This window comes from Quercus robur, chromosome 1 (genome assembly GCF_932294415.1).
Source record: "Quercus robur chromosome 1, dhQueRobu3.1, whole genome shotgun sequence".
In the NCBI taxonomy this organism is placed as follows: domain Eukaryota; kingdom Viridiplantae; phylum Streptophyta; class Magnoliopsida; order Fagales; family Fagaceae; genus Quercus; species Quercus robur.
The window spans coordinates 6,860,078-6,884,500 of record NC_065534.1 but is presented as its reverse complement, the minus strand read 5'-3'; the positions used below and the strand labels follow the sequence as shown (position 1 = coordinate 6,884,500).

Below are 24,423 nucleotides of genomic sequence, written 5' to 3'. Positions count from 1 at the left end.
ATGATAACTATAAAATTGGTAGTCCCCTTAAAGATCAAGTTAGCATATAGGTGGAAGGAAGTGTTGCATATTTTCACAAAGGGAGGGAGGGGTGGATCCCAAAGAACTACTTCTTAATAGCAGTAACAAAATAATAAGATGACAATCTCTCTAACCAACATATATAAATTATGCAATCATCATACTTAAAAAGTGCATGTTCTTAATTTTAACAACTGACAGACTAAAAAAAACCAATCCAAGAAACTGTCTTTTTTGATGGAGCAACTTCAGATAATGGGAGGAACTCTTGCATAGGGGGTAATCATCAGAGACTGCTCAGGTAACCCCATCGGGGCTCTAAGCAAACCCCTCCCATCAGACTTTTCTGCCAAGGTGACTGAGGCATTTGCCCTTCCCCAGGGAGTCCTTTTCACTTCAGAGATGCAGATTTCTCGTGCCATCTTTGAGTCAGACACTTTATCAGTGATTCAAGCTCTAACCTCAGGAGACTTAGGTGGTGAGGTTGGTCATACTCATATCCTTCATGATATCAAGTCTTCTTCGCACTCCTTCTCTTGTTATTCCTTCATGCACTTGGAAAGGGACGGCAACAGAGCAGCTCATGCATTAGTCAAGGAAGCTAAACTCTCGGGCCAAACTCAGATATGGAAGGGTGTCACTCCCCCTCCCATTCATCAGATTCTTAGGGATGATTTGATGTAATTTCTCTTCTTGTTTTCTACCTGTTTCCTTGCTCTATTGTAATTCAATTTCAAGTTGGAACGATACTCTTCCAAGTTTACCATTAAAAAAAAAAAAAAATGTCTTTCTTGAGCTAATAAAAGAGAGTATAGATACTTGCTGTGGCATTGGACCCCTGACTTAGAAACAGTAACAATGGTCTTCTCCCAAAAAAAAAAGTTTACTGAAAGTGAGACAAATTAAGGACAGACGAAAAAACAGAGTAAGACAGAAATGTGCGAAGGAGAAGAAGAAGAAGAAGAAATTTGGTAAATAGAACAGAAATCAAGATTCGGAAAAAGAGGATGACAATGAGCAACGACAATGAATAAAGCAGGGAACGAAAGGAGGGAGAGGGATGAATCGACCGGACGAGGAATGGGATTCACTTGCAATCCTTAATTGCCAATGGAGTTTAAGGGACGATTCGGCTTTGTTTGTACCAGTTGAAGACGAAGAACTCGCGTAAAACGGGACCACTGACTCTTGAAGACGAAGACTATTCGCAACAGCATGAAGAAATAGTAAAAGGGACTTTTTATTATTGTATTTTTTTTAGTTGGACTTGAAAGTTTTTTTTTTTTTTTTTTTGAGAGGGACTTGCATGGGACTTGCATGGGAAAGCGAGAAAGTCATAAGAGCATCTGTATTTAAGAGCTTAACAGCTATTTTAGCTATCAAAATACAAAAATTACTCATATAATAATGAAGTTAAAGGTATTTTTTTTAGCTTCATTGTTATAGTGTATATCTAAATATAAATGTACACGGTAGCTCAAAGGTAAAAAAAAAAATTATTTTATTTGTATTCACACTATGGTTGTGTGTGGATGTGATGTTTATAATAGATATTTTATTTTATTATAGTAGATATTTTATTTTATTTTGATGTTTATATTATTTTATTATATTTATAGTTAAAATAGATCTATTAGAGCATCAGCATTGAAGAATGCTATTCTATCCTATTTTATCATCTCAAAAAACTACTTTATCAATTATACCATATCATTTTACAATACATCCTACATCCAAAAACTCTATCATTTTACTTTTTCATTAAAATATTTTTTTTTTAATATTTCTTTATTATTTCTTTCATATCATCACTTTTTTTTAGTTAAAGGGTGAAATAAATATATATATATATATATATTTTAGCATAGTGTTACAGTACAATTCTAAGTTTAGAATTGAATTGTAGCACTATTGTAAAAAATTTTGTAATAGTGAGATATGCCATTTTTTGATGCAAATGTTTTTTAGCTATGAAATGTCAAAAAGGTCTTAGATATGACATTAGCATTCTTCAATGTTAATGCTCTTATAATATATATAGTAAAATAAATAAAATAATTTTTTATAATGACAGATAATTAAATTTTTAGCTCAATAGATCCTATAAGTAATTTAAGTGGTGGGTAGTAGCATCTTTCGAGTCATGATTGAGGAATTTAATGAGTTTTATCCGGTTCTTTTTCCTATTCTTGTCATGGCCGTAAAATACATTCACAAATCACAACTCAACTATTCATTCATTTTTTTTTTTTTTTTTCTAAACAAAAAAAAGGGGGGTTGGGGGGGGGGGGGGGGGGGGGTCCGCTCAGCAATAGCATTTTGACCCGACAAAGCACCTTTTTGACCAGGAACATCGTTCTGACGACGGGGTGGAATGGTACTGGTAGGTGATTCCACATATGGAATTTTCCAAATGGTTTCGACAATTTCTTCTATAAATTCTGGCTCTGGCCTGCAATTGCAAGTGAACCCACAATTATTATTATTTTTTTTTTTAATTTTTTTATAAAAAGAATAGAAGCTAGCGATCATAAAATAAAAATAAATGAGCTACGAAAAATGGAATGAAATAAAAGCTGTGATGAATCAACCCACCCAATTCTCCATTGCTTTCTTTTTTTGCAGGCGCCACCCCACTTATTCACTTTTTGCTTTTTTTTTTTTTTTTTTTTTTTTTTTGCAACCACCCACTCATTCAATTTTCTCATTCACTTTTCTCATGCCCTTGACCTTTTTGCTTTTATCTGGCACGTGGATGGGGAAAGAAAAATGCTAAAAACACATTTCTTTACACAATTTTTGTCACAATTATTTCACAGTTTTGTGTTTTTGTAAGGTGTAATATGAATTATGATCAAAATAGTTTATTTTAAGTATTTTAATCTTAAACTTTGTGAGCCTTAGCTAGCTCAATTGGTAAAAATTATTGTTATTGAATAAGGTACTTAAGATTGAATCCCACTCAATCTACACAAAATGAAATTCACTAATGTCTAAACATAATAATAAAAAATTCACTAATGTCTAAACATAATAATAAAAAATGTTTATTATGAAGTGGATGCTATGAATTCAAACTATTGTATTTATAAAAGATTTTTACCTTTTACACTATTAAACTCACATTTTCTTTGTAAGCATAGTTACTAGTTAGTTAATAGGGAGTTTTAAACATTTGTAAAACCATCAAACAACTTTGTACACAATTTATTGAAATGGTAGGTTGTGAGTGGTAGATAATCACTTTACATGAACCTATCACTACCAACACTTTTATATTTCATCTCTCACACCTTACACTTTAGCAAGTTGTAAAAAAAAAAAAAAAAAATGTATCACTTTAACAAATTCAATCTCATTCACAAATTAATTAAAAACTAATCTATTTTGAATTTTGAAATTTTATAATTCTTTTTTTGTTAGGTGAATAGGGGAAGGGGACTTGGTGGATTCAAACCCCAATGCCCATGCGTCATAAGTGATGTAATAGCCATTTAGATATTTCTCGAACCCCTGAACTAACCACAACTCAGTGGTTGCCTTCACATAAATTTATGGGTACTTTTAGTTTGACTTGATATTGTTTATGTTTTGATAGGGATTGAGGCACCATATGCCGTTTTTCTATGTACCTCTTTTTTTTAATAACGATAGTGGGGAGGAAAAATTTAACTCCTTAAATTTTTATTTATTTATTAATCTTGACTTATAGACACAATTTTTAACATAACTTTTTAAAGTAATAAACGGTAAGTGTTAAATGAACTCAACTGATAAATTGAAGTAAAAGTTGTGATATTTTACTTTTTATCTTTTAAATGAGCTACTATTTCTCTAGCGGTTAAACTTCTGTTCAATACATCTTAATGTGTATGCATGTTAACATGCCCAGTAAAATAATATGGTGGATAGAATCCATGTCCTTTCTCTAGATGGTGGACTGCAGTTGTTCAACTTTTCTATAAGTCAGGCTACCACGTTCACATGTCTCTCACAATTTCTGTTTCTTCGACTTTATAACCTTAATAAATGGATGTGGGCTAAGTCTCCAACTTTCTTGGTCTACCAAAGGAGGCCGAGTCGTAAATGGTAGGTGACTAATTGACAAATGCAAAATAAATACTCATTTCAATGTCTTACACAAGATATAAACTCGTTTATATTATGTTGTTTTCATCGTTAAAATATATACAGTAGTTCGGATTAGCTTTTGATTTGGGAAAAAGGTTTAGCTTTAAAATATTTGGAGTTTTAGGTTCTAATTACCCGTAAGATGACATGTATCTTATTATGTGTAATGAACATTATTCACTTTTTTTTTTTTTTAGAGATAATTACAACATGCTGTTAATCCCGCAACTCAAACCCTTTCCCCTCTAAACCTCCAAGCACTTTATACATGGGGAGGTATCAATTCAGCTATAAAACCTTTAGCATGTACATTATTCACTTAGTTAGTTGAATTAAATGAGTTATATATATTATACATGACAAGAACTAATTTAATTATCTTAATGGTTGTTGAAATTAAATGCTCCAAATACGTTTTTATCCCATTTGTTTTTAGGGAAATGCTAACGAGTGTCCTTAGGGCACTGGTTAAGAATCCAATTAAAGAAAGTTTTGATATCACTTTTATGGGAAATGAAAAAAACTGTCAAAATATTAATTGTTTTTTTTTTCCCCCCATAAAAACTTTCTTTAACTGGATTCTTACCAGTGCCCTAAGGACACTTATTAGCATGATCCTTTTTTTTTATAGTCATTAAAGCTTATTTAGTTATTCTTTTTTTAAAACAATTATTTATTTATATACCCTTTCACACTATTGTCAATTTCAATAAATAATTAAACAAATAAACCCTTCAGTAAAGGTTAATTAATCTTTTTTTTTTTTTTTAGTGAAGGTTAATTTAAACGCACATTAGTGCTGTAGATGGGTGTGTTTGGATTGAACTTATTGTTGCTGAAACTGAAAACTGAAAACACTGTAGCAAAATAATTTTTAAATGTATAAATAATACCGTAGGACCTATTTTTAATATTTTTTAATGAATAAAGTGGCTGTGGGTCTCATAAACAGTACTGCTACAGTGTTGTTTGTCCCTCTTTTCTGCAAAACGCGTAAAATGTAAAAAAAAAAAAAAAAAAGAGTGAAAACGTAGACGCGGCAAAGTTCAGTGCTATCCAAATGAGCACATAATCAAAGAATATATGCCTTCAGAATAAGATTCCCTTCCTCTCCTTTTTTTTATTTTTATTTTTTTTTATGGAATGCTTAATATCCCAAAAAAAAAAAAAAAAAAAACATAATTTAGTTATTTTTTAGACATATATAGACAATCCTATCGCTTGGAAATTTGCTTGGTACCGTACATATGCATGTCCTTCAATCTTATCTTGTCCAAACAAGCCTAGTTTTAAAACTACAAGATAGTTTTTAAAAACTACAAGATATCCATCTCAAAAAAAAAAAAAGGAAAAAAAGAAAAAAAAGAAAACCTGCAATATGAAGGAAATAGGAATAGAGGAACTTGGCTTTATTCTCCATTAATCTCATAAATTACTTTATTCACGGGGGAATCAAGATAAGCTCGCAATAATTTAAATCTTGGATACCATGGACACACCAGTCAATTTTTAAACTTACTTTAATACTTATTCCTTTAGAAAAAAAAAACTAGGATATTGACCTAACAACAAGGACATTAAACCTAGATCTGAGGAGAGGGAAAACCCATATCATGGTAGTCTTGGTTGCGGTGATGCCGGGCGTGATCTCACAACACTAGGTTGAGGGTGACAGTCTCGCAGTGGTCTTTGTTGAGAGAGAGAGAGAGAGATCTTATAAAAAAAATTTATTATGAAAAAAGTAGTTTCTTTTTATTTAAAAAATGCAATTGAAAACAGAAAATGAAAAATGTGTGTTAATTTATTAAAAAACAAAAAAAAAAACTGTTTTGCACAATAAATTTTTAGAAAATTTTTTAAAACCTGTTTTGTTTTGTTTTTGTTTTTTATGAACAACATGAAGAATTTTTTAAAAACTGTTTTGTGAAAACAGGTGCCAAACAACATAACCATTAGTGGGACTCACTATTTTCATAGCTAAAATCATGTTTTAAATTTCACGATACATTTGAAATCAAGTTTTTTAAAACATGATTTTAGCTGTGTCCCAGACACATAGTTTGTAATTATCACTGCGGCTAAAATGGAGATAAAAAGTCACTAAATCTAGTCAAAGATTGAAATAACATGGAAAAAAAGTTTCAATGTTTACCCAAAAGCCATTCTTCTATAATTCTTTCTACATCAATCAAGCCACAATATTCTGTTCCTTCTTAGTCTTCTTCCTCATTGACAATGCAGCACTGAAAAAATCATCCATGGCTTTGACAGAAGACCCTTTGAAACCCTCCTCATCTTTCATGGCATTCTTAATCATCTCCATCACTTCACAAGCTCTCCTTCTCATTTCATAGCCTTTCTTTGTCTCATTCATCACCAACTCAATTTTCTCAACTATATCTTCGTGTCTAATCTCACAGCTCTTCCCTCTAGCTAACTCCACACAAACTCCCAACTCTTCCTCCAGCAACTTCACATTGAAAAATTGCTCTGCTGCCATAGGCCACCCAATAATGAGCACGCCTTGACTAAGCGCTTCAAGGACTGAATTCCACCCACAATGACTCAAAAATGTAGAAACAGACTTGTGAGACAAAATATCCACCTGGGGTGCCCAATTATGCACTAGTAACCCTCTTTTTGATCCCTTTATTCTCTCTTCAAATCCTTCTGGCAACCATTCGTTTGCTTTGAATTCTGAGTTCAAATCAAACCCAATTGGTGGCCTAACAACCCAAATGAAATTCTTGCCACTAGCCTCCAACCCCATAGCCAATTGCATCATCTGTGATGCAGATATGGTGTTCATAGAGCCAAAAGACACATAAAGAACAGAATTCAAAGGCTTTGTATTAAGCCATTCAACACAAAGCTCAGAACTAATACCACCTTCTTTGCTAGCACGAGCTTGCCTTTTTGTGGATAAAAGAACCGGCCCAATAGGCCAAACAGGCCGACCAAGTTTGCGCCTAAAGTACAACAATCCAACATGGTCTAACTCTTCCACAGTGTTAAACAAAATCCCATCAGATTTCACCCACTCTGGAAGATTCTTCTTTTGGTGAAAGATAGACCAAGGATCAGTACCATCAGCCTCTTTTATAGTTACTGCTAACTGTGAAACATGAATGCTTGAAGCTTCAGCAAAATCAGGCAAATAAAACAAATCAGAATCCACATACCTGTGAGGCAGGTTCATCCAGAGAGAATGGTAACAAGCCAAGCCGAACCCACCTGCACCACTAAAGATTGCATGAAACACATTGAGCTCTTTAGCAACACTTGCAGTCCATCCAAAGAAAATGTCAGCAAGGATACAAAGTGGAGGGTTGCCTAGTTGTTCGGTGAGATTTTCAATGAGCTTCTTGAATGATGGCTTGAGAGAAACGCTGGCTTCCACGAGTTGGATGACTTGGTAGTAAGGAAGAGCGTCTGTGTTCTCAGTGTTGGGAGGGAGGCCATAGTCAGAGCTTGAGAAAGGGATTTCAAGGAGGTTAATGGTGGAATTTGGAGGGAGAGAGGACCTTAGCTTCTTGATGTTTAAGGGGGTATTGACCAAAGTTACAGTGTAGTTTTTGCTTTGTTCTATGTGGAGGGCTAAGGCTAGGAAAGGTATAATATGGCCTTGTGCCATGAATGGGAATAGCACTATGTTTTCCTCTCTCTGTGCCATTGCTCTAACAGTGTATCTGGTTCGGAGTAGTGTGCTTTTGAACCAAATTATGGGGGTTGTTGAAGTGGTCCTAAAGGTTTTTTGACATCAAAGGTGAAAAGAAAATAATTTCTCTGATTTTTAGTGATTTGTGGGACTAGGTTGAAATTGAATAGTATGTTGTTAAGACACTTTTTATGGGGAGTAATGTTAGTACCATGGACATGGACTCTTTCACATTTATTGCAATTTGGTAAGGTAATAATGTTCTGGATGACTCACAGTATCCTGATCCGCCCAAGTATTTTTTTTTTTTTTTTGATAGGAAATACTTAGCTTCATTGCACTGACGAAAAAAGATTACATTTGTCTTGAGCACAAGCGTGCTCAATCAGGCTAGGACATTCCTCTAGCCATGCAACATAATCACCAACATATTAAGCATGTTGGGCTAGTAAGTGGGCAGGGACATTTCCCTACCTTTTGATGTGGGACACCTTCCACTGCCTAAAAACAGAGACATGGTTTAAGCAACCAGAAAGAACGTTAGCCACAGATGAAGGAGGGGAAGCCAAGCCTAAGAGAGCATTGCACACTTCCAAAGAGTCTCCCTCAAATTCCACCTCTTTGACCCCCACGTCTTTGGCAAAGAAAATACCAACTTCCCAAGCTTTAGCTTTGGCCTCTGTTGCACCTAGTGGGAAGTTCCACCGTTTGTTGAGGGCAGCGATCACCTCGCCTTCTTCATCTCTAATGACCACCCCTGCCCCAGCTTGTTTCCTGTTTGAGAAGACCGCCCCGTCAATGTTTACTTTGTAGAAACCGTGGCTTGGGGGATGCCAGGAAACCGGGTTGGCAGGAACCACCGAGTGCTCTGTTTTTGGAGCGTTTGCGACACGGTACTCCTCAACCAGCACCAAGGCATTCCTAAGGATGGTGCGACCAGCCTTGCCCTTGCCACCCATTCGGAGGTCGTTCCGGTTCTTCCATATGCCCCAGCAGACCGAAATGAATTGTTCCAACAGCTCAGGTCGATGAAGCTCGCGTCGGTGTAGGCACTCAATAACATCAAGGAAATTACCGTTCGTAGAGAAGTCGAAGGGAAGAACGAACTTGCTGCAATCCCAAACTTCCTTAGCATGTTTGCAGAGCCAAAGAAGATGGCCGGTGGTCTCCTCATCTTTCCCACAAAGATCGCACACACCGTCCGGAGTTATCTTCCTCTTTGCCAAGTTTACCTTTGAAGCGAGGATGTTTCGGCTCGCTCTCCATGCAAAATGCTTAATTTTCTGTGGGATATTCAAGCTCCAAATTGTCTTCCATAACTTCCTCCTAGCCACAACGTTTGAGCAGTCAGCAGGCCCTGTTGTCTTAAGCTCCTCAAGCGCCAAAATGTATGCGCTTTTCACCGTGAACTTCCCATTCTTAGTGGCTGCCCAGACCAACCGGTCACTGGAGATGGAAGAACTCAGGGGGATGCCTAAGATCGTGTCCCTATCCTCCGGAATGAACCATTGGCCGAGCTTGTCGATATCCCATTCATTGGTTGCTCTGTTTATGAGCTCACAAACCAGAGCATCCTTTGAGTTTTGTAACACAGGAGAAATGACTTTGTATGAACTCGGCCTAGGAACCCATTTATCCCTCCACACCTTGATTTTGTTTCCGGACCCCACCTGCCATCTCATCCCTTTTCCGATTACTCCTTGAGCTGCCATCAAGCTTCTCCAAGCATAAGACAGACTCCGGCCCATAGTTGCCTCGACAAAACTACAATGCGGGAAGTATTTTGCCTTGTATACTCGGCAGAACAGGGAAGAAGAGTTTGTTTGCAACCGCCAACCCTGCTTAGCCAGCAAAGCCAAGTTGAAGCTCCGCAGGTCCCGAAAGCCCAGCCCTCCCCTGTCCTTTGGCATGCACATTTTATCCCAGCTCAGCCATGCAATTTTCTTCTCATTCTTTACCTGACCCCACCAGAATTGTCTTATCATTCCTGTCAGCTCCTCGCACAATTTCTTAGGGAGCAGAAAACAGCTCATTGTATACGAGGGCACTGCTTGGGCTACCGACTTAATTAGGACTTCCTTTCTAGCATGTGTTAAGAGCTTCTCCTTCCACCCCGACACTTTGTTAGCCACCCGCTACTTGAGATGGGCGAAGGTGTTATTTCTTGACCTTCCCACAAGAGATGGCAATCCGAGGTAGGCTTCGTGGGGTTTGATGACTTGAGCACTGAACAAGAGTTTCACCCTCTCCCTTGTTGCATTATCAGTGTTTGGACTAAAGTACAAGGAGGTTTTGTTGCTATTTAATTGTTGGCCGGAGGAGAGTTCATAGACCTTTAGGATTCGTTGGGTTTCCTTTGCTTCGCTCACCGTGGCTCTCCCGAACACCAAACTATCATCCACAAAGAAAAGGTGTAACACCCTTGGACCCCGGATTGAAGCAGCCACCCCTTTGATGGATTTTCGATTGGAGGCTTGATGAAGTAAGGCCAATAAGCCTTCAGCACAGATGAGGAAGAGGTAGGGTGATAGTGGATCACCCTGCCTAAGACCACGGGTTGGTTGGATGTGGCCGCATGGAAGCCCATTGACACGAACTGCATATTTTACCGAGGTCACACACCGCATCACAAGACTAATCCATTTATCGTGGAACCCAAGTTTCTGCATGATTTGTTGTAGGCAACCCCATTCGACGCGGTCATAAGCTTTGCTCATATCGAGCTTGATCGCCATCTCCCCACAGTTACCTTTCTTTTTCTTGCTAATATGACTCATCAGCTCGTGTGCCACCAGTATATTGTCGGTGATGAGACGCCCAGCCACAAACGCACTTTGGTTTTCCCCTATAACTTCCTGCAGAACCAATTTCATTCTATTTGCCACAGCTTTTGAGGCTATTTTATAAGCCACATTGCAAAGAGATATTGGTCTATAATCAGTTACCTTTTTAGGGTTCCTTGTCTTTGGAATAAGAACAATGTGAGTATCATGGAACTTAGGGGGGGCAATACCATGGTTTAAGAAATTCAGAGCAGTAGTAATAACAATGGACTTGACCGTGGGCCAAAATTGCTGAAAAAATAAGGGAGGCATACCGTCGGGGCCTGGAGCAGTGAGGGGGTGCATTTGTTTTAGGGCCTTTTCTACCTCCCCTGCGTGGAAGTCTTTAGTGAGGGAAGCATTCCTCCCTTCTGAGACCTTGGACGTTATAGCATCTAAAAGCTCACGCTCCACCCTTGGTTGAGAGGATGAGAAAAGTTGATCAAAATAATCTACAAAGATTTTTCCGACCTGCTCCAAGTCCTCATGCCACAAGTTATTTGCATCCAGAATCCTGCTGATGGTATTTCTGCGGAGCCTATTTGAGGCTTTGGTGTGGAAAAAGGAGGTGTTTCTGTCACCTGCCTTCAGCCAGTTGTTTCGGCTCCTCTGGTGCCACATTGCTTCTTCAATGCCAAGCCACCTGTTCAATTCCTTTTTTGTTGCATGGACTGTTTCTAAGACCGTGTTATCACCCTTCATGGACTCAAGAGCTTGGATTCTCCTTTGAAGCTCAGCAACCTGTTTTCCCACGTGGCCAAACGTTTGCTTGTTCCAATTCTTCAAAGAGACTTGGCATTCCTCAATGCAAGTTTCTAGAGGCCAAGAAGAACCCCTGGACTTACCCATGTCCCACGCCCCTTGCACCACCTCTTTACACCTTACATCCTCAAGCCACATGGACTCGAATCTCCACACTTTGGTACGTTGCATTTGTTTTCTTGGGTAGGTTGTTTCCTTAAGAACTAGGATACAGTGGTCAGAAACTAAGGTGGCAACATGAAAGAGTCTTGCAGCAGGGAAAGACTCATCCCAATTTGTTAAGACCAGAGCCCTGTCCATTCTTTCCCGGACCCACCCTCGACAACCAAGCCTCCAACTCCATGTAAAATCTGAGCCTACGTACCCCAAGTCCCTTAGTTGGGATTTGTTGATTGCCCCACGGAAAGCCTGCATTTGCCCACTCGGTCTTACACCGCCACCCTCTTTCTCCTTGGCATGCATAATTTCGTTGAAGTCCCCCATGCATACCCAAGGAAGGTTGCTTCTTTGGCTGAGATTTTCCATCAACTTCCATGACTCCTCCCTTTTACCAGTCTCCGGATGCCCGTAGAAACCAGTGAACCGCCATTTCTTCATCCCCTGTTTTTCAGTTATAACTGCATCAATGTGTCGTGGGGAATAAGTCTGTATGTCTACCTGCATTGAGTTTTTCCATAACAAGGCGAGACCGCCTGCCCGGTTTATGCTAGGAACCACCAGGCCTTGCTGTCTTTCTATTTTACGTTTAATATTATCCATCTCTGTAGTCTCCAGTTTAGTCTCCATGAGGAAGACTAGTGTGGGATCTTTTTCCAAAACTATCTTTTGGAGTGCATTAACTGTTAGGGGGTTCCCAAGCCCCCTACAGTTCCAGCTGATGGCACTCATTGCACCCGGCGGGGCTGGTTGGCAGCCTCTGCCGATCCTAAATGTTGAGCTAATAGTTTTCCCAGCTCTTTGACCTCCCCTTCCACTCTAATCCGTTTTCCATTCCCTTCATTATTGACTAGTTCCGACAAGGGAGACCGGGCTCTCCTCTTTCCTCCTACCTCTGAGTGATCAATCTCCATTTTCGTTTCCATACTTATGTCGTCACCTTGCTCTTGTTTTCTTAACCAGTCCGCAGCTCTTTCTTTCCCCATTGGGCCTTTATTTTCTTTATACTTCTTCAGCTCACTTCCTTTGGCCTTTCTTGAAGTGTGGCCTTTTGGTTTCTTTGGGGATGCAAGGCCTAAACTGAAGTTCGGCCCAATATTAGATAAGACCATGTTAGCCTCCTGTGGCTTCCCATGCATGGACGTTGGGCCTTGAACTTTAAGTATGGGCATGTGGTGTTGGGCTTCTTGAACCAGCCCATTTGTGATGGCTCTCTCCTTCTTTACCCGTGCTATATCAGTCAGAGGAGACGTGATTTCCTCCTCTGTCACGATCTCCTCTTTGCGTGGTTCAGAGTGGACATCAATCCCCTCCCCATTTAATGCGGCATCGATATCCCGGATTTGCTGCTCGAAACTCAAGGCCTGCTGGATATCCGGGGATTTGAGATTGATGTGAGTAGTCAGGTCACCTACTCTCACCACATCAGCCCTCGGGATTCCCACCCCAATCTCTTTGCTTGAGTTTTCTTTCTCCACCGGCGTTTCTGTCCGCTTCGCTTCCTTCTCGCGCCCAAGACGAATTTCCGGTAAGCCACTCTCCTTTCTTCCCGTGCTTATTTCTCCAGTTTTTTCCGTAGTTATCGTTTGAGGCTTTTGATATCTGTCCTGCATCGCACGTAACTAAGGTCCGAACTGCTTCTCATCTGGCCTCAGGGTGCTGTTGCTACGAAGCCCCTGCATGCACTCCTTTTCGTCGTGGTCCACTCTCCCATAGAGATAGCAGAATATTGGGAGTCTCTCGTACTTGAGATCCACCCATTTCAGTCCCTGTTCACCTAGGCGAACTTTCCGACCCCGGCATAGCGGCAGGGTGATATCCAGGCGCACTCTTATGCGTAGGTAATTTCCCAAACAAAAACCTTTCCCAATGGCATCCACTTTCTCCACCTTTCCCAGAGTAGCTCCAATGCTTTCACCCACCTCCTTTGTTTGGCACATGGTGGGGAGCCCGTGGATTTGGATCCAAAATGGAGATTTATCAAACTTTGCGTCTTTCACCGCCTCACCATGTACCATTTTGTGCAGGATCACTAGATACTTATCAAAGGACCACGGGCTGAGCAAGAGAACTCTGTCCATGTCTTCCATTGTGTGAAACAAAAACATCACCTTGTTGTCGCCTAAGTCATTTACTTCGAAACCATTCTCCGCCTTCCACACTGTTTTCAGAACTCTGGCCACTGACTCCAGATTTATTCTCCGCTTCGTGCAAAACTTCCCTATGAGAACAGGGCCATCCTCTAGCCGTGGCATGTTGATCTCCACTTCAACATCTTCCTTTCGTGATAGCTTTAGACCTGCGCATCTCTCTGTAATGTCATCCATATGTTCTCCCAAGTAGGATTTTTCTACTGCTAATGCAGAGAGAGAGTTTGCCTGACGGCAGCCCGAATGCTATGAAAGCCCCTTTTTTCACCTCTAAAGTTTCCAAGGAAACCTAGAGAGAAAACTACTGATCCGCCCAAGTATTAATATCACACAACTCACAGTATAAAAAAGTCGGTAACTCTTGAATGTTGTGTATAGGCTTTAAACTTTAAGAAGAACACACAGTTGGGCGATGTAGGATAACCCACTTACAATATCCTTGTCTAAATATATAAAAATGGTCATATTAATGAGTGTCCTTATAACATTTGTTAATAATTAATTTTAGGAAAGTTTTAATATCACTTTTATGAGATTTAAAAAAAGTTATCAAAATATTAATTATTTTTTTTTTCATTTTTCATAAAAATTTTCTTTAAATGGATTATTAACCGATACTCGTTAGCATTTTTTATATAAAAAAATTATAAAAAGAGTTTGTACTGCTCTTTATAATTTTATATTGTTGTATTTGTGACACCATTATTATTACAAATGCTTTACATATGCTTGTTTCTGGAATGGCATTCTGCTGAGTCAAAAAAAGGAGAGAGGGATGATGGAAAGGAAGGTACACAGTTTAAGGTTCCATTTAGATATAGTTGAAAATTAAAAATTAAAAATATTATAGTAAAATAATTTAAATAATATTTTAAGACTTATTTTCAATGAAAAAATTTCTAAATAATTTAAATAGTATTTTAAAACTTATTTTTAATGAAAAATTACCAAGAAGTGATGTTTGTGAGTTTTCGTAAATACTACATAATATACTGTTCAGAAAAGACAACATTCACGGCAAAAATAAAAAAAAGGCGACCTAGGGAACGCAGAATCCAAACCGCACCTAACTAAACATTGGACTTTTGTGCTCATGAGTCCTGACCTCACCACTACTCTCAAATAGTAAATATTGACCAAATTCTTTGGTCTCTACTTGTAAACAGGTTCGAATTGAGACGCACCGAGGTATATTTTATTAAAAAATTCATAGGAACTTCTAGATTACAGATAAATAGATTTTTTTGTGAAATTTTTTTTTAGATATTTTTGAAGTACAGATAAGTAGATTTTATTATAAACATGATTTAAGAAAGCATTAATTTTCATGATCTGAAAATACTTAAGAATTATCTTATTTTATTTTACTAAAATTATATATATATTTTATATTATTTTTCATGAAAAGCTTCCATGTCTGGGAGGATGTAATGTATTATTGATGTAGACAATTAATTAGTTGATGATACCTAGGGTCAAGGCTTGCCATTATAATTTTGGGAGAATGTGGACAATTAATTTGGCTAAAAACTCTTACAGAGTGAATTACAAATATGAATATTAAATGAAATTGATTTTTTTTTTGGGTAGTATTCGTTTGCATACATTGTGTAATAAACACTGTCCTAAAAGTTGTTGGATTATTTTTATAAAATTATTAGTATCTATTTTAATAATTGATCAAAAAGTTATTTAAATGAAATCTTTAATTCTATATTTGCAAATATTTTAAATGCATATATGCATAATATCTCAAAGATACATAAGATATATCTCAGGAGCTGGCTAAATGAATGCTAATTAATTAGTATTTCAGACGTTGGTGTCACCTAATAATTTCCTTATTAAATATCTTCCCTTATCAAACGTTTTCTAAACTTTGAAGTGAGTAACGTTGCTAATCTGCTAGGCTTCTTTCTTACAAGTTACAATAGATTTGATGAGTCAAAGCAATATTTACATCCTATCTTTATCTTATTAATTTATGGAAAAAGCTTGTGTTCAGTGAAAATTTTCATTGGACATGACAGGATTCAGACACGTGTCCAAGAGTGGACACGTGTCTGCAATCCAACATGTCCAGTGAAAACTTTCATTGGACGCAAGCCGGACCCTTAATTTATTAAAGTTGGCTTGAATTATTTACTTTATATAGGCTTGTATTGTATGGCTTTTTTTAAAGTATTTTTTTTTAATGAAAAATATGTGTTATGATATATATTCTTGGGTTAATGTATGCCTTTTAATAACCTATTTTAGAAATTTTTTTTAATGAAAAATCAAAATAAGTTAGTCACTTTTTCATTTTTCTATAAAATTTTTTATAAATTGGTTTATTAATGCCTAAGGACATACATTAGTAAAACCTTAAAAAAAAAAAAGGTAAATTACTACTTAACCACCTGTGGTTTGGCCAAAATTTAAGTTGCTTACCTGCAGTTTTAAATTTGACATTTTACTCACCTAAGGTTTTATTGAAATTTAAGTTGCCTATTTATGGTTTGAAATCCCATGATATAAGTGTTCTACTAGATTATTTTTTATTTAATTTAATCTTGTATTTTTATGTTTTTTTTGAGGAGAGAAACATAAAAAAAGTGAAGTAAAATCACATATTTAGCCATATTTTTAACAAATGTGGGTTAAAAAAAAAATCTAATTATACTAACTTAAGGTGGATAAAATAATGCATATAGGGAACTTAAATTTTGGACATAACTACGTGAGTAAGATGTAATTTGCAAAAAAAAAAAAAATAAATAAACAGTTTGAGAGCTACTACTGAGACATAAAGAAATTCATCAACTCTTCCTTTAATTTTCAGGTCTTTCTGATGGGACACGCTAGTTTTGGTAGGTTGCTACTCTATTTATTTTTTATTTTTTTTTGCTAGACTTCAATGTCGGTAGGTTGCTACTCTAATGTTTGGGTTGTAGCTGGTTTCAAATGGAGATGAATAAAAGAATGAAACAAAATGATTCTCAAAAAAAAAAAAAGAATGAGACAAAATGGCTTGGATCCGAAGGACTATGAGAGAGCATCTCAAAGGAGTATAATAATAATAATAATAATTGTCTTGAACTTGAATACACGTGAAATATATAAATAATTCCCACTAATGTCTACACTTTGTGAATGGTCTGTGAACATTGGGAGTATATAACGATCATGCTCCTTAATTTATTTAATTTGTTTTCCCAACATGATCATGCATTAGAATCAACGCAATGTAATATTTAATATATTTCATATAATACTATATTTTCCTCAACTTGATGATCAATTGGAATCCAACCCTTTCTTATATTCTATATGATATATTTTTGTATTTGTCTAGTTTTAATTAGTCCTTTCATTTCAGGTGACCAAACCATCTTCTCTAAAAAAGTTTACCAAACCAATTTCCAAAATTTGTTAACCTACTCACCTTATCTTATCTAACATCTTTATTGAGTAATACTACAAATACAAACTATTTTATAACATTTTTATAAACTGCTAATATGACAAATTCTTACTAGTTCTAATATGGGCTCATCATCAATATCACAGTTTTACTTGTAATAACTTTTTGGAAAATACTAAAGCCACATCAGCAGTTTGTAAAAATGTTATAAAATAGTTTGTATCTGTAACATTACTCTATCTTTATTTGATTATCTTAGTCTTTTAAATGTTTATTAGAATATTTTATAGTTTCCAATAGTTTATTTGTATAGTATTTATTAAAAGATATAGTTTTTTATTTTATTTTATAACATTTATATTAAGAGTCTATTTGAGAACAACTTATTTAATTGAAATTGAAATTTTTTTGCTAAAAATACCTTAGATAAAGCTAAAAAGTAATTGAAATAGTATAGTAAGACCTATAAATAGTACCAAAAAGATAGATGAGACTCATGAATAGTAGCAAAAATAAGTTGAATAGTAAAAAAAAGCTGGCTTTTTAAGCCAATGCCAATTGCAACCTAAATGTGTGATAAAAAATTAAAAGACAGCTTATTTTCAAAAGACTAATTTTGATTTTTTTTTTTTTTTGTTTCTTAAAATTAAAAAAAAAAGGCCCAAAACAAAAACCAAAAAATTATTTTCGATTCTCATTCAACGCCATGCAAACCCTTAAAAAAAAAAAAAAAAAAAAAAAAAAAAAAAGGTCGTGCGGGCCTATTGATAATTGATATACCATCACTTGGATAGACCAAGACTGATTTATTTATTTATTTTTGGCGTTAGGGAGTTCAAGATTCGAGATGGACATTTGGGCTTGAGGAAGTTTAAGCTGAGGTTGGTCCTAGATAAGATGGTTTCAAGTGAGTTACATCTAGAGCCCACAAAACAACGAATGCTTTGAGACCAGCAAATTTGGGCCATAGCAACCCTTCCAGCAATATTGGATTTTATCCTTCTAATAAACTCAAGATTTTTGGGTTTTATGGTTTTATGAGACTTGAATTTGTATTTGCCTCTGGGAAATCAGGCAGTGTGAATTTTCATCAGACAAATCGAGAAGTAACATGCGTAGCCAAAAGCTCCAATTACAGAAAACAAGGCATGAAATATAGTACCAAACTCGATCATTAGCAATATCTGTACATCATGGATAAAGTATTAAGTCAGTAATAAGGCAGATTATCAAAAAAAAAAAAGAGTCAGTAATAAGGCAAAGTGGTGTAGTAGATGAGTTTTCTGAAATGGGGTTTGAGGGAAAAAAAAGAAGCTGTTGGGCTTTGTAGAGCCTAGTTTTATTTGATCTGGTTTGACGACCCGACCTGACCCGAATAATGTTGCGTGATTTTTAATGGAAGATTGAAAAAATTTTGGCCCGTTTTATAGCACATTGTGAATCCTGTGCCCAAGATGTAGAAAATGCAATTTTGTGATTAGGGTTTGTTGTTGTCGTGTTTCTTGAGTGAGAGAAAAACTGTAGCCGCACTTTTGTATTTTTCCCCTGATAATAGTGAAACTCTTGCAACTCTGTGGACGTAAGCAAATTGCCGAATCACGTAAATATTGTCTTGTGCGTGTGATTGTTTTTCTTTGGTTTTCTCTATTTTTTGTTTCTCATAGGTTGGGAATTCGGGTTAATTCCTTACAGAAGCTATAAAGAGATTGAGGATAAGGTGGAAGGGAAGAGAGTTTGTGCTCTTAGCATCAGCTGGGATTATGCATATGTTATTTTCGAGATTCAAAACCAGGTCCCTCATCAAGTAACAAAAGACTTTGGAAATTAAGCGGCCATTTGGTACGGTAGTTTAAGCAACACATTTCAGTTTTTAAATAATATTACACGTATTTCCATACACTTTTTCACTCACACATTTTTCCAAAAATTACAAACAACGTTACTAAAATAATGTAATGAAATATTTAGGCCAATTAGGCCATTGCCTAAGAGCATCCAGATCAGTGGATGTAAAGTCTTCTAAACAAAAATTCCTTCATTTTACACATTTTGATCAAAAAACACCCACATCAGTGGGTGTAAAATTATGTATAAATACACAATTGCTACAGTAACGGTGCACATATGCACGGTTAATGTAGCACTTGAAATTAATATTTTAATAATTTTTTCTCTCTCCTTCTCTTTGTCTCTCTGGTTGCTCTCAGTCTCACCTCACTCTCACTGTTGCTGATCATCAGAGAACGCCAAATCAACAGAGAACGCCACACCATGCATCAACAGAGAACACCACATCAAAAAATTTCTTCCAAAATCAAGTAAAACAAGAAATTAGTATTACATAGGATTTGTTTGGTTGCCAAGAAAAACACGAAGAAAAAAAAAGAATAAATAAATTTTTGATAAACCTCACTCAAATTTGAGTGGAGCCGATCATCTTTCCTTCTATTTCTACTCTTTTCCACCACTTTCTCACCAACCAAACAAGAAATCAAGAAAATTAACAACAAAAAAGGCATACCCTGAAGGATCTGGATCTTCAGTGCTAAGAGGAGCATAAGAAGACCGATCCAAGAAGCGAAGCCATTTTGATCACCGAACCGCCGGAACCAGACACCGACGAAAACAACCGCTACTTTCCTTTGTGTGTTGGGTCTATGAGAGAGTGTTGGGTTTGTGAGAGAGAGGGGCAGTGAGGGAGAGAATAATAAAAAATTGTAAAAGAATGAATATTTTATTGAATAAATGTGTAGAATAGATAAATTGATATGGGTGTTTTGTAAAAATTGGTGTGTAAAATAAAAAAAAAGTAGATTTTTTTGTGCAAAATAGATGAAAATTTTGCATCCATTGATGTGAATGCTCTAAGACCCCCAAGTGGAACGGTGATTCCAAAATTTTGAAAAGAAGGTGTAGTAGGGAAAAAAAAAAAGGTTTTAGATGAAACTCCAAAAATCTGATACATCATTGTGACCAAAGAGCACAAAATTTGGAACATCATTGTAAACATTGGTACCCAAAAAACTCTTTGGTCTAAACAAAATCAATTATCTTTATTATTAACCTCTAGACAAATAAAAAATCAACTGGATAAAATGCAAATTCAGTCTAAAAAATTACCCACAAAACAATCTCATATCAAAAATCTCAAATCCCTAAAATTGACTATACCCTCTCCCTCTCTCTCTCTCTCTCTCTCTCTCTCTCTCTCTCTCTCTCTCTCTCTCTCTCTCTCTCTCTCTCTCTCTCTCTCTCTCTCTCTCTCTCTCTCTCTCTCTCTCTCTCTCTCGGGTCAACCCTTTTTTTGCTTTGGTTAAAAATAAAATTGGATTCGGGTCAGGTATTTTTTAGGTCGGATCATGGTATGTGACAAATTGACAATGGATAATAAATAAACACCTCTTTCGAAGTAGTTCTTACACAAGATATATAAACTCATTTCTACTATGTTGTTTTCAACATTAAAATATATAGCTCGGATTAGCTTTTGATTTGGAAAAAAAAAGTTTAACTCTAAATGTATTTGGAGTCTTAGGTTTCAATTACCAATAAAAAGATAACATGTGTCTTATTATGTGCAATGTACATTATTCACCTAATTAGTTAAGTTAAGTAAATCATATGTATTGTACATAATAAGAACTAATGTAATCATCCTATTAACAGGGCCGGCCCTAGGCCTACGTCATTTAGGCCATGGCCTAAGGCTCCCTAACATATAAAGGCCCCCAAATTAATATGGGGCAGTAAGTTTTGTTTGTTTGTTTGTTTGTTTGTTTGTTTTTTTTTTTTTTTTTTTTTTTTTTCTTTTAATTAAAAAAAAGAGGGAGTTACTTGCACTATTTTTTTTTTTAATCGCATAGGTCTTATAAAATGCCAACGACCACAATAAGTAATTCAATACTTATTTATTTATTTTTATTGAAATGTTACATCAATTTGTAAATTTTTTATAATAAAATTTGTAGTAACTTTAACAACTTTTCCAAACACAAAAAAAAAAAAAAAAAAAATTATGAATTAATAGAAATACAATACAATTACCAATTCACCATTAAGTGAATAAAAAATGCTAAAACTAATACAAATTTTATGACAAAAAATTTACAACTAATGTGACAGGAATAAGATTGGTGCCACTCAAATAATATAATAAAAAAAAGTTTTGAATAACTTTTTTTTAAAATTTTTTTATTGGTGACACGTTAGTTTGTAAAACTTACATAGTAAGTATCATTAGCTCACTTGGTGTGAATTAGTCTTATTAATTAGTAAGAATTAATTATAGATTTGAAATAAAAAATAAACTAAATATTTTTTAAGTGATATTTGGATATAAAAATGCCAATTTAATATTTTCGCCTTAAGCCTCAAACTATGTTGGGCCAGCCTTGCCTATTCGTTGTCGGAGTTTAATGATCCATTTATAGTTATTATAGCTTATTTAGTTATTCTTTAAATTTTTTTTTTATTTAATTATATACCACTCTACACTAGTATCAATTTCAGTAACAAATTATTAAACAAATAAGCCTTTTAGTAAAGGTAATTAATTTAAACGTACATAAGTGCTGGATGTATAATCAAAGAATATATGCCTTCAGAATAAGATTTCCTTCCTCTCTTTTTCTTTGCTCAAAATCCAACCAAAAAAAAAAAAAATTGGTTACTTTTTAGACTAAAGTTTTTATGTGGTGTAGCATAGGACGGGACAGGGAGTGACATATATTTACAATACTATCGCCTGGAAATTTGCATGGTACATATGCGTGTGCTTCAATCTTATATTGCCCAAACAAGCCTAGTTTTAAAACCACAAGATAAACCTGCAACATGAAGGAAATAGGCAGAGCCTTGGGAAGAGGAACTTTTTTTCGTTTGCCATTGATGTCATAAACGACTTTATTCATGGGGAATCAAGATAAGAGCGCAACAATTTGAATCCTAGATATTATGGACACACCTTAAAAAAAAAAAAAAAAAGCACTAGAATATTGACCTAATAACAAGAACATTAAACTTAGATCTAAAAAGAGGGAGAACCCAAATCATGGAAAGTCTTGGTTGCAGTGTTAAAGGTCGTGATCTCACAACTCCAGTTGAGGGTGATGGTCTTGCAGTAGTCTTTGTTAAGAGAGAGATCTTATAATTATATATATATATATATATATATATATAGTAGTTTCTTTTTATTACAAAAATGCAATTGAAAACAGAAAATGAAAATGCGTGTTAATTAAAAAAAAAAAAAAAAAAAAAACTATTTTGCACAATAATTTTTTAGGACAGTTTTCTAAAACCTGTTTTGTGAAAGCAGGTGCCAAACAACATAACCATTAGTAGGACCCACTATTTTCAATTGCTCTTCTCACTTATAATATATGCTGTTATACTAGAATTAAACACGGATTAAAACACAAGTTATTTTTGCATATATATTGTGGCACACACTTCAGCTAAATTGCAAATATAATTATGAAATGAATACAGTTCACAATTATATTTTAAATCATGTTTTTCAAAACATGATTTTAGCTGTCCCATACACACATAGTGGGTAATTATCACTCTGTCTAAAATGGAGATAAAAAGTCACAAAATCTAGACAAAGATTGAAATAACATGGAAAAAAGTTTCCATGTTTACCCAAAATCCATTCTTCCAAAATTCTTTCTCCATCAATCAGGCCACAATATCCTGTTCCTTCATAGTCTTCTTCCTCATTGACAATGCAGCACTGAAAAAGTCATCCATGGCTTTTACAGAAGACCCTTTGAAACCTTCCTCATCTTTCTTGGCATTCTTAATAATCTCCATCACTTCACAAGCTCTACTTCTCATTTCATTGCCTTTCTTTGTCTCATTCATCACCAACTCAATCTTCTCAACTATATATTCATGTCTAATCTCACAGCTCTTCCCTCTAGCTAACTCCACACAAACTCCCAACTCTTCCTCCAGCAACTTCACATTGAAAAATTGCTCTGCTGCCATAGGCCACCCGATAATAGGCACACCATGACTAAGCGATTCAAGCACTGAATTCCACCCACAATGACTCAAAAATGTAGAAACAGACTTGTGAGACAAAATGTCCAACTGGGGTGCCCAATTATGCACTAGTAACCCTCTTTTTGATCCCTTTATTCTCTCTTCAAATCCTTCCGGCAACCATTCGTTTGATTTGAATTCTGAGTTCAAGTCAAACCCAATTGGTGGCCTAACTACCCAAATAAAATTCTTGCCACTAGCCTCCAATCCCATAGCCAATTGCATCATCTGTGAGGCAGAGATGGTGTTCATAGAGCCAAAAGACACATAAAGAACAGAATTAAAAGGCTTTGTGTTAAGCCATTCAAGACAAAGCTCAGAACTAATACCACCTTCTTTGCCAGCACGAGCTTGCCTTTTTGTGGATAAAAGAACCGGCCCAATAGGCCAAAAAGGCCGACCAAGTTTGCGCCTAAAGTACAATAATCCAACAAGGTCAAACTCTTCCACAGTGTTAAACAAAATCCCATCAGATTTCACCCACTCTGGAAGATTCTTCTTTTGGTGAAAGATAGACCAAGGATCAGTACCATCAGCCTCTTTTATATTTTTTGCCAACTGTGAAACATGAATGCTTGAAGCCTCAGCAAAATCAGGCAAAGAAAACTCATCAGAATCCACATACCTGTGAGGCAGGTGTATCCAGAGAGAATAGTAACAAGCCAAGCCGAACCCGCAATTACCACTAAAGATTGCATGAAACACATTGAGCTCTTTAGCAATACTTGCAGTCCATCCAAAGAAAATGTCAGCAATGATACAAAGTGGAGGGTTGCCTTGTTGTTCGGTGAGGTTTTCAATGAGCTTCTTGAATGATGGCTTGAGAGAAATGCCGGCTTCCACGAGTTGGATGACTTGGTAGTAAGGAAGAGCGTCTGTGTTCTCAGTGTTGGGAGGGAGGCCATAGTCAGAGCTTGAGAAAGGGATTTCAACGAGGTTAATGGAGGAGTTTGGAGGGAGAGAGGGCCTTAGCTTCTTGATGTTTAAGGGGGTATTGACCAAAGTTACTGTGTAGTTTTTGCTTTGTTCTATGTGGAGGGCTAAGGCTAGGAAAGGTATAATATGGCCTTGTGCCATGAATGGAAAAAGCACAATGTTTTCCTCTCTCTCTGCCATTGCTTTAACGGTGTATTTGGCTTGGAGTCGTGTGCTTTTGAAACAAAATATGGGAGTTGTTGCAAAGGGTCCTAAAGGTTTCTTGACATCAAAGGTGAAAGGGTCTAGGGTTGAAATTGAATAGTATATGGTTAGACACTTTTTATAGGG

At 36.1% G+C, this 24,423-nt stretch overlaps 3 protein-coding genes across 3 annotated transcripts; all 3 read right to left on the bottom strand.

Annotated features, from left to right (window-relative positions):
• Positions 1-6,236: 6,236 nt before the first annotated feature.
• Positions 6,237-7,992, bottom strand: LOC126718299 (UDP-glycosyltransferase 92A1-like). Its single transcript, XM_050420420.1, has one exon. The coding sequence runs from the start codon at positions 7,823-7,825 to the stop codon at positions 6,341-6,343; it is 1,485 nt and encodes a 494-aa protein (XP_050276377.1). The 5' UTR covers positions 7,826-7,992; the 3' UTR covers positions 6,237-6,340.
• Positions 7,993-13,172: 5,180 nt separating this feature from the next.
• On the bottom strand, positions 13,173-13,877 carry LOC126702007 (uncharacterized). Its single transcript, XM_050400901.1, has one exon. It carries the CDS (start codon positions 13,875-13,877, stop codon positions 13,173-13,175), a length of 705 nt encoding a protein of 234 aa, XP_050256858.1.
• Positions 13,878-22,515: 8,638 nt separating this feature from the next.
• On the bottom strand, positions 22,516-24,368 carry LOC126718305 (UDP-glycosyltransferase 92A1-like). Its single transcript, XM_050420434.1, has one exon. It carries the CDS (start codon positions 24,271-24,273, stop codon positions 22,789-22,791), a length of 1,485 nt encoding a protein of 494 aa, XP_050276391.1. The 5' UTR covers positions 24,274-24,368; the 3' UTR covers positions 22,516-22,788.
• Between the last annotated feature and the right edge of the window lie 55 nt (positions 24,369-24,423).